General features: G+C 34.5%; 1 protein-coding gene across 6 annotated transcripts in view; it reads left to right on the top strand.

The window, feature by feature from the left end:
- The window catches only part of LDLRAD4 (low density lipoprotein receptor class A domain containing 4), a 578,057-nt gene that overhangs the window by 532,559 nt on the left and 30,490 nt on the right, over nucleotides 1-15,008 (top strand). For all 6 annotated transcript variants that reach the window (XM_051970507.1, XM_051970509.1, XM_051970508.1 and 3 more), the window contains one exon: nucleotides 6,513-6,667. In XM_051970507.1, coding sequence (XP_051826467.1) covers nucleotides 6,513-6,667 — 155 coding nt within the window. The remainder of the gene's footprint in view (nucleotides 1-6,512; nucleotides 6,668-15,008) is intronic.

The following is a 15,008-nucleotide window of genomic DNA, read 5'->3' on the forward strand; positions in this document are numbered from 1 at the left end:
GTGCCTTTTATTTTTATATCCTTAAAATTAATGTTGTAACAAAGACAAATAATAAAATTAAAACCACATAATCTTTATTTCAGACAGGGAAAAATAGCATTCCCTATCATAGTCTCCCAATTCTTTCAGGAAGGGAAGGAATACTATTGTGACATTTCCTTTCCTTCTTTTCCTCTTCAAGACAATTTTGAATCATTTAAACCAGACTTAATTTTATTAAAGATGTTAGGAGAGGAGAGAGAAAAAAGGGGTCTCACATCCTAATGATGGTCCTACTTGAACTCTTTCATTTTTATTCTTTCAGACTGCCTGTGGCATTATGGTATCCTAGTGGCTTGAAACAGATTATGCCCTTTTCTAATACCTCATTTGTATCATTACTTTCATCTCTGTTTTTTCAAAAGGAATAATTTATATGTCTTGATTATCTGGCTGAAGATATATTTGTGTAATATGTATAAGTCACAAAATCCATAAAGCCTTTTGATTTTTTAATTCTCATGTTTGACTTTTTTTTTAACAAATCTAAAACAATAATAAAATGTTCATATTTATTCCTTCTCTATTCCTTGCTATCATATCAAAGTTTGATTATGTCTCTCCTATGTTAGGACACTAGCCTGAGGCATTGGGAATAAGCACAAAACCACTTGGGCCTTCATAGCTTAAAGGTAGTTAAGCAGCTTGAATTATGTCTGAAGGGAAAAAAAACAAAACAGAAAACAAAACCCAAGCTTCTTTCTTGCATCTTGTTTTATTTGGAGTTGTAGAAATCAAGGTGATTTCTTTTAAATCAGCCTGACATTCTCCTTAAGACCATCTGTTTTATTTGTAGTCATTCACAGTGATGACCTGTATTCATGTGACGATAGTTCCAAAGACCTAAAGGAGATATGTTTCTGTGATAGGCCTCCAGCCTGTCTCCTATGCAAGCACTGCATTGCAGTACACACACTTAAGGCAGCTGTACCTATCAAGTCTCTTTCTCCTATACCTGTCATAGATGAAATAGAACCTGCTCAAAAGGGAATTTATCATGTCTCCTACACCTCGTAGAGATCTTCCTTCTTATGATTATGCTTTGCTTTACAATAGGTAAGTAATCAGGAAATGTATCAAACAAATGTGTACAAATCGACTTGTGTTTTCCCATTGATGAGCCTTTTAATTCCACAGTGATTTTTTTCCCCTTTATTTCTGACTACTTTTTAATTGATGGCACCTCTTGATACTAAAGTTTGTCATTTGTCTACCTCCTTTTCTATCCTTTTATCCTTCTATCTTTTTCTGTCCTCCTCTACAATGTTTCCACTGTAATAAAAAGTGAAAACAAACAAAAAATTCTTATTTGGAATAACTCCACAGTGAATCAACCAATTAACAAGTATTCATTGAAGTCTTGTTATATGTTCAGCACTAGGAGGGGCAGCAATAAAGTGTCAACTGTAACTTCTGCTTTTCAGAAACTTTGAGCTCAGTTAGGGAGAAGATCTTGGAAGACATGCAAAACAAATCAAGTCTCACTTTAAAATACTGACCATATGACCCTGGCTAAATTAGTTGATCTTCAGTGCTCTAGACTTCAGCTTCTTAAACTGTGGTTTGTGAACCCTGCTCCTAATTAAATGTGAAGATCATAAAATTATGATTTATTATCACTAAATATTTGATTTGTGTACCTATTTTATATATCTAAATATAGCCTATGGATTAAAAGGGATTATGTGTGGAAAAAATTTAAGAAACCCTCCTCTAGGCAATTCTTTTAAGGCTTTTAAGTTGCAGAGAAGGTGCTGACTTACATTGGTAGAGGAAGAAAGTTTCCTCATCTTGGAGTTTCTCATAGCAAGGAAGGAAGGAAGGGAGAGAGGAGGAAGGGAAAGAGGAATGAAAAAGGGAGGGAAGGAAGAGGGACAAAAATCTCCTGAAGTCATAAGAACACATTTTATTTCTTTTACTACAAATAGTAGTGAAATATTAGCTACATTGTTTTCCATGCACAAGGATGGAAAAGTTGACCTAGAAAGACATCCTTCAGGTAGAAGAGAATTAATCACATGAAGATTTTACCCAGACTGCCATTATTTTAATCATAGCTTTTATCCATTTCAGTGTCCATAGAGCAATTAATTTTTCTTGAGAAAAGGCTTATAATTCCCGCGTGCATTTTTTAAAGCTTGCTCTGTTTTTCTGCTGCAAAATAAAAATAAGCTTTCAAATGTTTCCTTTCATAAAGCAAGACAGAATATTTAGGCTGATCTGGTACCACCATAGTTTCCTACTTTGAGATAAACTTAATTAAAGAATTATTTTAGTTTTGCTTTCCTTCTCTTTAGTCTTTTATAAGGATAGTAATAACAGTTGGCATGTCTATGGAACTTTAAAGGTTACACAGTGCTTTACATATTTTATTTCACTTTAGGGTTCATGAAATTCCTTTTTGCCTCATGGGTGATAGACAGCATCTTACTGGTCTTTCATTTGAGAAGAAGGAGAATAACTTATTGTACCAAAGATATTTGAACAAAAAAATGACCAAGAGGGGATAGATAGCTGTGATGTATACGAAGGTGCTAATAGAACACCGAGCTTTCCTAATAAACTCACGTCACTTGGCCTAAATGAACTACATCATAAGATAATGAAAGAACTGGCAAATTTAATTAGTGAGACACTTGCTAGTGATATTTTAAAGAGCATGGAAAACAAGAAAGATACTACAGGATTGGAGAAGGTTAGAAGTCTAATTTTTTTTTAATGGAAGAGATCAAACTGCAAGCTATAAGCCAGTAAGCCTGACTTTGATTCCTGAGAAAATTCCTAATTCGATTATTAAAGAGTTGGATGCTGAACATCTCAAAATGTAAATGATGATTTCAAAAAACCAGCATGATTTCATCAAAACAGGTCATTCTAGACTTATGTCCTTACTTTTTTTTGGCAAGATCACTAAACTAGATGTGGAAATGACTGTAAATATTGCTTCTTTACTATATTTTAGACATTTTTTTTGATAAAGAAATGCATTTTTTTTTGTGGAGAAGATGTGAATTGATTACATAATAATACAATTAGATGAATTCAGAACTAGTTAAGAGGCTGGACTTAAAAAGTAGTTATTAATAGATCAGCATCTGCAGAGCATGAAATCTACAATGCAGTATCCCAGAGTTCTGTTTGGCCTTCTATTGCTTAATTTTTTAATCAATATATAGATAGGTAGATAACATGCTCATCAAATTTAAAGATGACAGAGTTTAGAGGAATAGTTAACACATCTAAGATCTTGACAGACTAGAACTTTGAGCTAAATCTAATAAAATAGAATTAAATCAGCTTTACAAATAGAATATAAAGTGCATACTTAGATAGTAGTTATTCTGATTAAGATCTGGGAGTTTTAACTAAGTAAGAATTAATAGTGTAATTTGTAACCAAAAAAGCTAATGTGTTGTTAGAATGTATTCAGAAAGGTAAAGCTTAAAAATTCAGAGGTTCTACTGAACTCTTTCATCAGACCACATGTGGAGTGTTGTAGTCAGATCCATCATCACAATTTGAGAAGAATATTAAATATTATTTTTAAAAAGAAATTTACATGTTAACTTTGTTGCATATTTAAAAGAAATATATTGTCTAGGAAATACTGTGACATATTTAACATGTATAGGACTGCTTGCCATCTGGAGGACGGGGTGGAGGGAGGGAGGGGAAAAGTCAGAACAGAAGTGAGTGCAAGGGATAATGTTGTAAAAAATTACCCTGGCATGGGTTCTGTCAATAAAAAGTTATAATTATTAAAAAAAAAATAAAAGGAATACATTGTACATTGTTGATTTGCAGTTTCATGTACAATCTTTTTTTTAATCATGCCATGTTATAGAAATGCTTGTTTTATTCCATAAATTAAAGATAAAATAATTAAAAAAAAAAAAAAAGAAAATATTTATTTAAATATATAATTGGAAAATGGACAGGAAAGGGCAAACAAGATGGCGAAAGTCATTGAGACTAAGTTCTGTAAGATGGGCTGAAAGAACTGAGTATATTTCACATGAAGAAGAGAAGACTTAGGGAAGACATGTTAACTATCAAACAACTATTTGAAGGATTATTGTGTAAGAGAAAATAGACTTGTTTTATTTGACCCCAGAATGGGGAGACACAAACAGTGGGTAGAAGTTGCAAAGTCCAACTTAACTGGGGTCTGAAAAGCTTTCTAACATTTAGAGCTGTCCCCAAAATGGCAGGGGCTTCTTGAAAAGACAGTTTGTTTCCCCTTCTTGAAGGTCTTTAAGCAAAAGCTGAACAAATAGTCACTTACCAAGCATTTGTAAAGTTCTATAATGTGTTTAATAAAAAATAAATAACTAGTTACATAAAAGATTGTGTGTGTGTGTGTGTGAGTTAGTGGGGAAGAATCTAGCAGGGAAAGGCTTCTTGAGGCAGCTGGGATCTGAGCTGAGCTTTGGAGAAACCAAGAGGCAGAAGTTAAGCAGAGAGAATTCCAGGCAGGAGGCAAAAGCCATATAAAACCAGTGAGATGGGAAACAATGTCATATGTGAGAAATATCAAACACGTCGGGGACGCTGGCTCAGAGAATGTATGGGAGGGAGAAGAGTATAAGAAGGCTGGAAAAGGGAAGGAGGAACTTCTTGCTATATATGTTATAGTAAGAATTCCTTTCATGAATGGATTGGATTAAATGGCCATTGAGGTCCCTTCCAACTCTCAAAATTATGTGATTCTGTGATTCTGAGTAATTAATTTAGTATAAGGTGCTTTTTTGATTGATTGGTTGAAAGACACGGTGAATGGGATTGAGGGGATGAAGTATTTCTCAGTATTGAGACTAGGCCTGAGTCACATGATCCCTATCCCAGAGGGAAGATGAGACTTCGGGTCTCAGGTTTCAGAAAGTCATATGATCCCTATCCCCAGCCTTGAACTCTGGGATGCAGGAAGCTAGTGAAGTTGCAGGAAGTGACGTAACCCACAGGAAGCAGACAACATTGGTGATCATTGGTCAAGGACGGTTACTTCCTTTTAGTCTATCCAATGAAAAGGCTTGGGTCTTTTCCTATTTAGTTGACTGTTCTACTTCTGGCTGATCAGGTTCAAGAGCACATGATTGAGTGGGGATGTCTCCCAGGTGTGCCCGGGCCTCTCCCTGCAGGGACTAAATCAATGCTTTCTCTTTGTACCTGAAGATGGCTCTGATTGTTAATTTGGGAAAGGGGGTCTAGCACCCATCCCCCTCACAAGGAACATAGTGCTTTTATTTAATATGACAAGGGAAGGTGGAGTCCAAGGAACACAACAGGAGGTATTGTCTTGTTGGGATTCTATTTTATTAGATTTAGCTCTAGTTCTAGTCTGTCAAGATCTTACTACACTTCAGTATGTGGAGTTTGGACAATTTAATCTTCTTGTACCTTGATTTTTCATTTTGAAAATTGGACTGATGATCATGTCTGATCTTACGGAAGGCTTATAAGTAAGCCTGATTCAATTATTATAAAGCTTCTTTTCACTTGCCTCTTCCCCCACTACCATAAAATAATAAGCATTATTAGTATGGTTAATAATAATACATGTATTTAGCAGAGTGCCAGAGATCACTTTGCAATAGGCTTCTTCTAAGGCAGAGATTTCTAGCTTGGAGTCTACAGTCTTTGAAGGATAAATTTCATACGCCACATAGATTTTAGGGATATCTGTGAACCTGGATAGCAAAAAAAATGCATCTTTATTTTCAGTAACCTCATTGATATTTAGTATTTCTTCTATTTTTTTTTTTTTTTTGGTTTGGTTTTTTAATAGCTTTTTATTGGCAGAAGACATGCATGGGTAATTTTTCAACATTGTCCCTTGCAAACACTTCTATTTCAACTTTTCCCCTCTTTCCCTCCATTCCCTCCCCTAGATGGCAGGCAGTCTCATACATGTTAAACATGTTAAAGTATATCTTAAATACAATATATGTGTACATATTTATATGTACTTAAAAAATACTTTTTAAGTATTCTGAGAAGGGATCTATAGGCTATACCTGACTGCCAAAGGAGAAGTCCATTATATAAAAAAGGTTGTGAACCCCTGTTTTAGGATCTTTTTCTTCTTTTAGAAACTCAATGTATGTACTATTAACAATAATTCATATTTATATGGCCCTTACAATTTTACAAAATGCTTCCATCACTACAATCCCATGAAATTGGTAGTGTAAGTATTTTAAGATCCCCATTTTACAGATGAAGAAACTGAGATTTGAAGTTAAATGATTTTCTTGTGGTCACATAGCTAAATGACTCTGGGCCAAGTTTAGGGATCCTTTCACAATATCAAGTTTCTCATATTGAGGCATTAAGATGTTAGAATTTGGTAGGAAACAAGGGCCTTATATTCTACGTTTGGCTACATTTTAAGAAAAATGAATATTTTTAAGATAGCATTGGGGAGGGAAAAAGGAGAGTTTTGTTAAAATGTTCATTTTTTTTCTTTTTCTCAGCTGAACTGGAGTTTGTCCAGATCATTATCATCATTGTTGTGATTACGGTGATGGTTGTGGTGATCATTTGCTTGTTGAATCACTACAAGCTCACAACACGGTCCTTCATCAATCGGCAGAGTCAAAACAGGAGGCAAGAAGACACTTTGCAGCCGGTAAGTCAGGGTTTCTGGATCCATTTTAATCATATACGCAGACAGTGTGTTTGGGGGAAGTTTTTAGAACTTCAAAATAGTAAAATATCAATTCCAGGGGGCTACAGACAGTCTTTGAAATAAGCAGACATTACTTTGCCAAGCAATTGTAAACATTGATATTCTTGGAATTTTCAAATGTAACCAAAAATGGCTTTACTTATAAGTTGAATTTCTGCAACACCTAAGATCCAAAAATAGAATTAAAAGGAACTCCATATGGGCAATGTCTATAAGATCTTCAACAGCAGTATGGAAACGAAGAAGCATCAAATGGCCGAATCGAATGGATTTGTCTGTGGAAACAGAGGGATTTATGTTGTCTAATTAACTTATTGTCATGAGAAATCACAAAAGGGTTATTCTTAAGGAACCTAGACTTAATGATCATATTTATTATGCAAGGAAACAGGGTCCACATATGCAATATGATTACAATCTTTCAAAATATAATTTCTACTAAATACTTAGTAAGACATAACCTGTTAGTAAGAGTAACACATCAGATGTTTGCTGTCATTTATATAATCTTTTAATGTTTTCAAAACTGCTGTAAATATTTTGGCACATATAGATCCTTTTTTTTGATGTTTTTAAATCTCTTTTTAGATACAGACCTAGTAGTGGTATTGCTAGGTCAAAGGATATTCAGGTTTTTATAGACTTTGGGGCATAGTTTCAAATTGCTCTATGGAATGGTTGAATCAATTCACAACCTCACCAATAGTACACAAATGTCTCTTTTTTTCCTCCAATATTTGCCATTTAACTTTTCTGTCTTGTTAGTCAATCTAATAGGTATATGTTAGAACCTCAGAATTGTTTTAATTTTTATTTCTCCAATCAGTAGTAAATTAAAGCATTTTCTTATGGCTATAGATAGCTATGATTACTTCATGTGAAAACTGTTCATGCTTTTGATCATTTGTTAATTGGAGAATTACTCTTATTTTTTTATTTTAAAAATGCTGATTTTTCATTGGAAGTATCATCTTATTTTGTGTGGACTTTTTCTTCAGGAAAACCTGAATTCAAATACCATCTTAGACATGTAACGTTGGATAAATCACTTAATCCTCACTGTGCCTCAGTTTCTTCATATGAAATTAAGGAATTATATTCAAAGACTTCCAAGATTCCATTTTTAAATCTATGTCTAATGATTATAAAGGTGTTCTGTGGTCTCTAAAAGATCATACAAAGTCTTCTAATTCCTTTCCACATCTCTGGGTTCTCAGAGGCTATACAAAACAAGAACAAACTTTGATATATGCTACCAACTCAGAGAATCTTAATGGACAAATCCAGTGAGAAACAAATATTCATCCAAAGACCAATTTACCTAAGTTTAATCAGATGTGTTGTTTTTTTTTTCTGTCATAGCATCACTTAATGAAGGAAGAGGTAGAGGGTGGACAATTGTAGAGCTTCTTCCAGATTCTCCATTTAAGGAGGAAACCCAAATGAGCCAGCTCATAATTCCCCACAAAGGACTTTGTTATGCCCTGTCTCTCTCATCCCCTAGCCTCACCTTTTTCTGCTTCATTTTATGTATTGACTCCCCATTAGATTGTGAGCTGCTTGAGAATGGGGATTGTCTTTTGCCTTTTTTTTTTGGTATCCCCAGTATTTACACTTCTTGGCTTGATTGAAAAACACTTATTAAATAAAGGCTGAACAGATTGCACTTTCCCCTAGTGAAGAGAGTATTCATACTAATGAAAAAATGGATTTTAAATTATTGAAGAGTCATATGATTTTTTTTTGATTTGTTATTATATGAAACTATATAGCTCTTTGTCATAATCATCAACAAAAAATTTGTTTAGTATTTACTGGTTGAATGCACTGAACAGAGTGCTATGAAGCTCCTGTAAGTTTGGTTAAAGTTCAATGGTTCTCAAACTTTTTGGTTTCAGAACCCTTTTACACTCTTTAAAATTACTGATGACTCCCAAGATTTTTTGTTTAAGTAGGTTTTGTGTTTTGATATTTGCCATCTTAGAAATTAAACTGTTACATTTTAAAATATTTGTTAATTCATTTTAAATAACCATAACAAACTTCATTATATGTGAACATATTTTTATGAGAAATATTTTGTTTTCCAAAATAAAAAAAAGGTGAAGAGAATGGAATTGTTTTACATATTTTTGCAAATCTTATGACTAGCTATATAGAAGACAGCTAGATTTTCATATCTGCTTCTGCATTCAATCTATTGCAATATGTTATTTTGGTTGAAGTGCATGAAGAAAATCCAGCCTCACACATATTGTCTGGAAAAAAGGAGGAGTATTTTAATAATCATATAATATCTTGTTGTTATTATAAAAACAGTTTTGACCTTGTGAACCCCCTGAATGATTCCCAAGGATCTGTGGAACACACTTTGAGAATTACAGTCTTATAAAGAAATGACATACAAACAAATTTTAAGCTTATTAACACTAATGGAAAAGCTTGTGGATGCTAATTTTTAAAAAATGTTATTACACTTATATATTGGTATACTTGTTCTTTCAGAAATTAATAGTATTCCAAACAACAAAAGTTATATTATGGAGATCACTTACAGAATTCATATATAGAGTGTTATGTGACAATCCCCTTCCTTTCATCCTGATCACGTTTCTTTCCAATCCAATGATTGAGAAAGTCTAAGAAGGATGTTTTGCATACAGAACCTAAATCGAGTTACATAATTTATACCATCCTTGTATTCGAGAGCTACATAAACATTTCAGTTTCAAAGGTCATCATTTGGACCATATTCTATTGGCAAGAAAAAGCGATTAGGTAATGAATTTTGCCAACTAAGCCGTTATCATATCTTCTCTTCAATTTGTTTGAAAAGACCGTATTTGTACAATTGTGCAGGGACATAGTGACCTAGAGATGCAGACTTTGTGTAGTATCTGTGAGTATCATATGCATTTTTTTTAACATGGATATAAAGTTAGAGTTGAAAGAAACCTTAAAGATTTTATAGTCTGAGCCTCTCTTTTTACAGATGGGGAAACAGGCCCTAAGAGGTAAAGTAATTTGACCAAGATTAAATAAATATTTAATTAAGCGTTAGAGTCAACATAGTTCTTTGACTGCAAAATATTTGACTCTTTCCATTGTCTCGTATGTAATTTTTTTTGAGTGACACCAAAGGCTGGTCCTAAAATGGTGATTTCTCTCCATCAGCAAAATTGAATACATCTGTTGTCCTCTTAGAAATGAATTGTATTTTCAAAGTTTCATTGAAAATAAACAAAAAATTTTCATTAGAAATGATGTTATAAATAGTTTTATCATAAAAGTCTATGCAGTTAGCAAATATTTAAATGCCTACATGGCTCTAGGCACTGGGGATATAATCAGAAAAGCAACATCCTAGCAAAGTGAGCAAAAAAAAGCCCATATATAAAGATAGACAAAATTAATACAAAGTGATTTGGGGAGGAGAGGAGAGACACTAGTAGCTGGGAAAATAAAGGAAAGCTTCATATAGAAGGTAGTATTTGAACTGAGCTTGATCCAGAATCTTGGGGTTCTAAATCTTGAGTATGAATGCCTAGTAGATGGAATATTCTCTGTGAGGAGCAGCAAGGCATTCAAATAGCATTTAAAGATAAAAACGAAAGACCCTGTCTTAGAAGAGCTTCTGGAGAGAAGCTACGTAGACCGAATATTGGTAAATTGGAGGGGAATGTATGTAGGGTAGTTATATATAATAAAGCTGGAAAGGTAGGTAGAAGCCATATTGTAAAGAATTTTAGATTCCATACATAATAGTTTATTTTTGATCTAGAGGTAATAGAGACTAATGGAAGTTTATTGAACTGGGTATATTAAATACTTATTAAATGCTTTAGCTGATTTCTAAGCCCTTAGGTTAGTAGGCTCTGAACTACAAGGGGAAGGAAGATAAACTCAAGATAAGGATTTCTTTTATGAGCGCACAACTTATCCCTAGGCAGAGTTTTAAAGTAAAGGTGGTCTTTTAGTGGGCTTCCATTCTGTCTTGGTTCCTTCCTCACTTCCTGAGACCCAAGCTCACTCAGGCCCTGAAGTAAGGAAGTAAGGTCACTTAGGACCTAAAGCTCAGAAAAATCTAGAAAAGATGGCACAATAGGGAGCATAGGGACATTCATTCATTTGTGCATTTAACATTTATTAAACAGCAGCTGTGTGCCAGGCACTGTGTTAAGTACTGGGAATTTAAGGATGAAAATGAAAGACCCTGTCGTAAAGAGGCTTATATATTTCTGACTGGATGTAACATGTACATCGATAAGTAAATATAAGATAATTCATAAAGAGGGAGAGTAATAATAGCAGTGTGGAAGCAGAAATACTTCCCCATAGGAGGTAACACCTGAAAAGAAACTAAGAATTCTAAGAAGTGGGTGTGAGGAAAGAGTACATTCCAAGCCTGGGAGACAGAATATATAAAGACAGATGGTATATGAAATACTTCTCTTGGAGGATTTCTAATGGGTCAGTTTGGCTGAAATGTGTAATGGTTCATATTAGGGAATTAATATGAAATAAGGCAGGAAAGGTAAATTAAAATCAGATTGCAGAAGGCTTTAAATGCCAGGTCAAGGGGTTTGCATTTTGTCTATTGATGAATGTGTCCATGGAGACACAATGTTCCCATGAGGTTTTAGGATTAAAAGAGTCCTTCCCTCATTGAGAAGAATTATCTTTATTTTTATTTCCTCAGTATTCACATCATGGTATACAGGAGGGGTAGGAAACCTTTCTTCTGCCAAGGACCATATGGATATTTATAATATCATTTGCAGGCCATACAAAATTATCAATTTAAAGAACTCAAGCAGTGTGAGGTGATTGTCACTTTTGGTTGTCTTATCAAGATTATACCATATGATTTCAAGGACTTTATACAGTCTGAGGGCTAGATGTTCCTCACTTCTGGTTCAGAACCTTTATCTTTATAGCATCATCTTCAGAGTTTCCCCCAAACCATCAATCTTAGATAAGGTCAAATTCTATTAATGAGCACTAATTTTCTAATTGTGCAGGGACTCCACATCCTGAATATATCCCCATGATGATTATTTAATTCAGTACTCAAAAGTGCAATGTACAGTGGCAGTTTTAATCAATGCTGCTTTGGCACCAAAAAGAAACAACAAACAAAAAACTGCACCACCCTAACAACATTTTGACCCATAATAGGATAAAAGCTATTTTAAAACAGCTGATCTGACATATAAATTGAGTTGAAAAACTTTACAGTCAGTTATAATTTGGGAGGAAAAGGGAAAAAATCTTTAGGAGATTGTTAAAATGATAGAATAAATAGCCTTAATTTGACTCTGTGCTCTAAATAGTTTTATTCAACCAAAAAAAAAAAAATCTTAGATGAACTTTACAAATGTAATGTGGACCTTCATGCAGCTCTGGGAGTTTATTTTACTGTTTTGATTTTCTCTTCATCTCAGTCTCAACCAGTAATTCCCAGCTGGACCATGATAGATTATTTATGGAGTCAGACAAAAGTCATTTAATTAATCAGAATATTAGTTAAATCAATAACTAGTTATTGAATCAGGTTGTAAACATTTCCACAATTAAACCCTTTCTTTCCCCCCAACATGGCAGGGAGGAGATAAGGTCAGATCACTCACTCAAGCTATTAGATATTAGAATTTTAGCTACATTTGTTTCATTAATTCTCTTTCATTATTGGTTAAAAAAAAACAAAAACGCAGGATATATGAATCCATTTGGCACCTCTCAGAATTCCATTCTACAAATTTCTGAGTTTACTCACATCAGATTGGCTCTTGCCATTCCAGTTCACATTCACAGCAAGGTCTAGACATGGCTACTATTTGTAGCTCTCATTTTCCTGCTTGCATCTTCCAGCCATCACTTACCTGAATTTCACCATTCTCCCATGAGACTCTCATAGCCTCTTTTAAGCTATATGTACTGAAAGCAGTCCTACTCAATCAGGGTGTGTCCTGGATAATGTTGCCATGTTTTATACACAGCCTTCTGGGAAATGTAGTACAAAGATTTCTCACTAGATATTGTAGCTTTTTTCCCCACCCCAAATCTTGTAGAAACTTGGAAACTGTCCATGTGCACAGAATTTTCACTACTAATTCTAGGGGCACTAGGGAGCCCAGGAAAGCTGTTGAGATCACCAAGAAAGAGTATAGAGTATCCATGCCCACTTGACATACTTGTCTCCTTTCCTGTCCTCTTTACCCTTTGCTCTTGCCATTTAAAATTCCCATTAAGTCAGCTATTAAGAAAGCATTCGGACTAAGCTGTTAAGATTCCAAAGCTGCTTTCTCCCAGAACTGTGTGCTTTTTTTTTTTTTTTTTTTTTTTTAAGAGGATTTTTGTTTACTTCTAGGGGCAGACTGGTCTACTTGAAAGAGCACTGAATTTTGAAAAATAAATTCTGGGTTGGAGACCTAATTCTTCTACTCACTAGCTTTGTGGTTCTAAATAAGTCATTTATGGTCTCTGAACTTTAGTTTCCTCATCTGTAAACTAGGGATTATAATACTTGTAAGTCACAGCGTTATTGTGGAGAACATGGTCAACTCAATTCAACAAAGGACTATTAACAGTCTGAAATGTGTAAAGCATTGTGTTAAATTATACAAGTATAGTGAAACCATTCCTGCCCCAGAGGAGCTCACATTATATTACTAGGGACATTGATAATAATGATTATAGATCATTATCAGATTAATGAGTATTTGGTGGAAGTATAATGCAGAAAAAAAAAAAAAAAAAAGATGCCTGAACTTGGAATTAGAAAATATTTGGGGCAAGTCACCTTAACTCTCTCAGCCTCAGTTTACTTGTCTGCAAAAGGGGAATAATTATACTTGCAGTCCCTATCACAAAAGGTAGTTATGTAGCTCATATGAAATAAATTGTATAAAATACTTTATAGACTTTTAAAATACTAGCTGTTATTAAATAGAAGTTTTTTTTTTAAATCCCAGCAATTCATTAGAAAACTATATTTGGTCAGTTTTGGACATATTTGGACAGTGTGGTCAAGGCAACCTATTTATAAGTCAAGCTCCCCAAAACTGCTTCTATGTATTGGCTGCTTCTTCCCTTCTACTTTTGAACCTATAGGGTCTCTAAAAACTGTAATAGTGTCGCTGGAAGTCCTATCCACCAGCATTATTTTGGCTGGCACCATGTCTCTAGTAGGGCATGTTCTAAAACCCCTTTCCTAAAACCAGGGACAAGAGGATGGAACAGAGAGGGGAGTCATGGTCATCTATGGCCGTTCATCTCTATGAGTCATTCACAAGTTCAAGGGATTATACAGTATCTGAAAGTTTGAGCAGAGAGATAAAAATGTAAATCCTTTATCTTCTCTAGCTTAATAGTTAATAACCACATAGCACTTTAAGGTTTACAGAGCATTTTATAAATATTATCTCAGTTTATCCTCACAACAACCCCCAGGTAGGTAACCTATTATTATTCCCATTTTACAGAACAGAAAACTGTAGCTAGCAGAGATTAAATGACTTCCAGAAGCATATAGCTGAGGAAGTATCTGAGGTCAGATTTTGAACTTGGGCCTTCCTGATTCTAGGACCAATGCCTTTACCACTGTGTCTCTTGCCTTTCAACATCATTTCCTGCACATTTATTGTTGTTTGTCCTTCATTCTCAACGGGGACTAATAACTTCAGGAAGATGATACTATGATAAGCATGTGAATGAGGGCTGAGCAGGTTCATCAGCCTCACTCTGTCTTCCAGAGATATATGGATCAGGATGATGGCTCTGGATGCACTGGGAGAGCTTGCTTTTTTTCCTTTTTCTTTTTTGCTTTGGCAGTTTGGGTTAAGTGAGTTGCCCAGGGTCACATAGCCAGGAAGTGTTAAGTGTCTGAGTCACATTTGAACTCAGGTCCTCCTGACTTCAGGGTTGGTGCTCTATCCATTACACCAACCAGCTGCTCCAGATCTTGCCTTTTTTAAGCTAAAGTCTTTCCTAGAAGATACCAGAGCAGCCCCAAAACTATAACATCTCCCTTCTACTTTTCTTTAAGTAGACTAATGACTTTGGACTCCCCTATTTTGGGTGACTAAACAAAACTAGGTAGACTAGTGGCTGAGATTTCATTAAATTGTTTTTTTTTTTTTTTTTTTTTTAATTTGGGGAATTCAGAGGTTGATGATAATTTGCTTTCATTGTGCTGGGAGAGCTAATAAAATAATGTCTGTAAAGAGCCTCTTCCATTTCTTAGAGGAAAGGTGTTTTGTGAACAAAGATAAATAAATAT

This window comes from Antechinus flavipes, chromosome 1, assembly GCF_016432865.1.
Source record: "Antechinus flavipes isolate AdamAnt ecotype Samford, QLD, Australia chromosome 1, AdamAnt_v2, whole genome shotgun sequence".
NCBI lineage: Eukaryota > Metazoa > Chordata > Mammalia > Dasyuromorphia > Dasyuridae > Antechinus > Antechinus flavipes.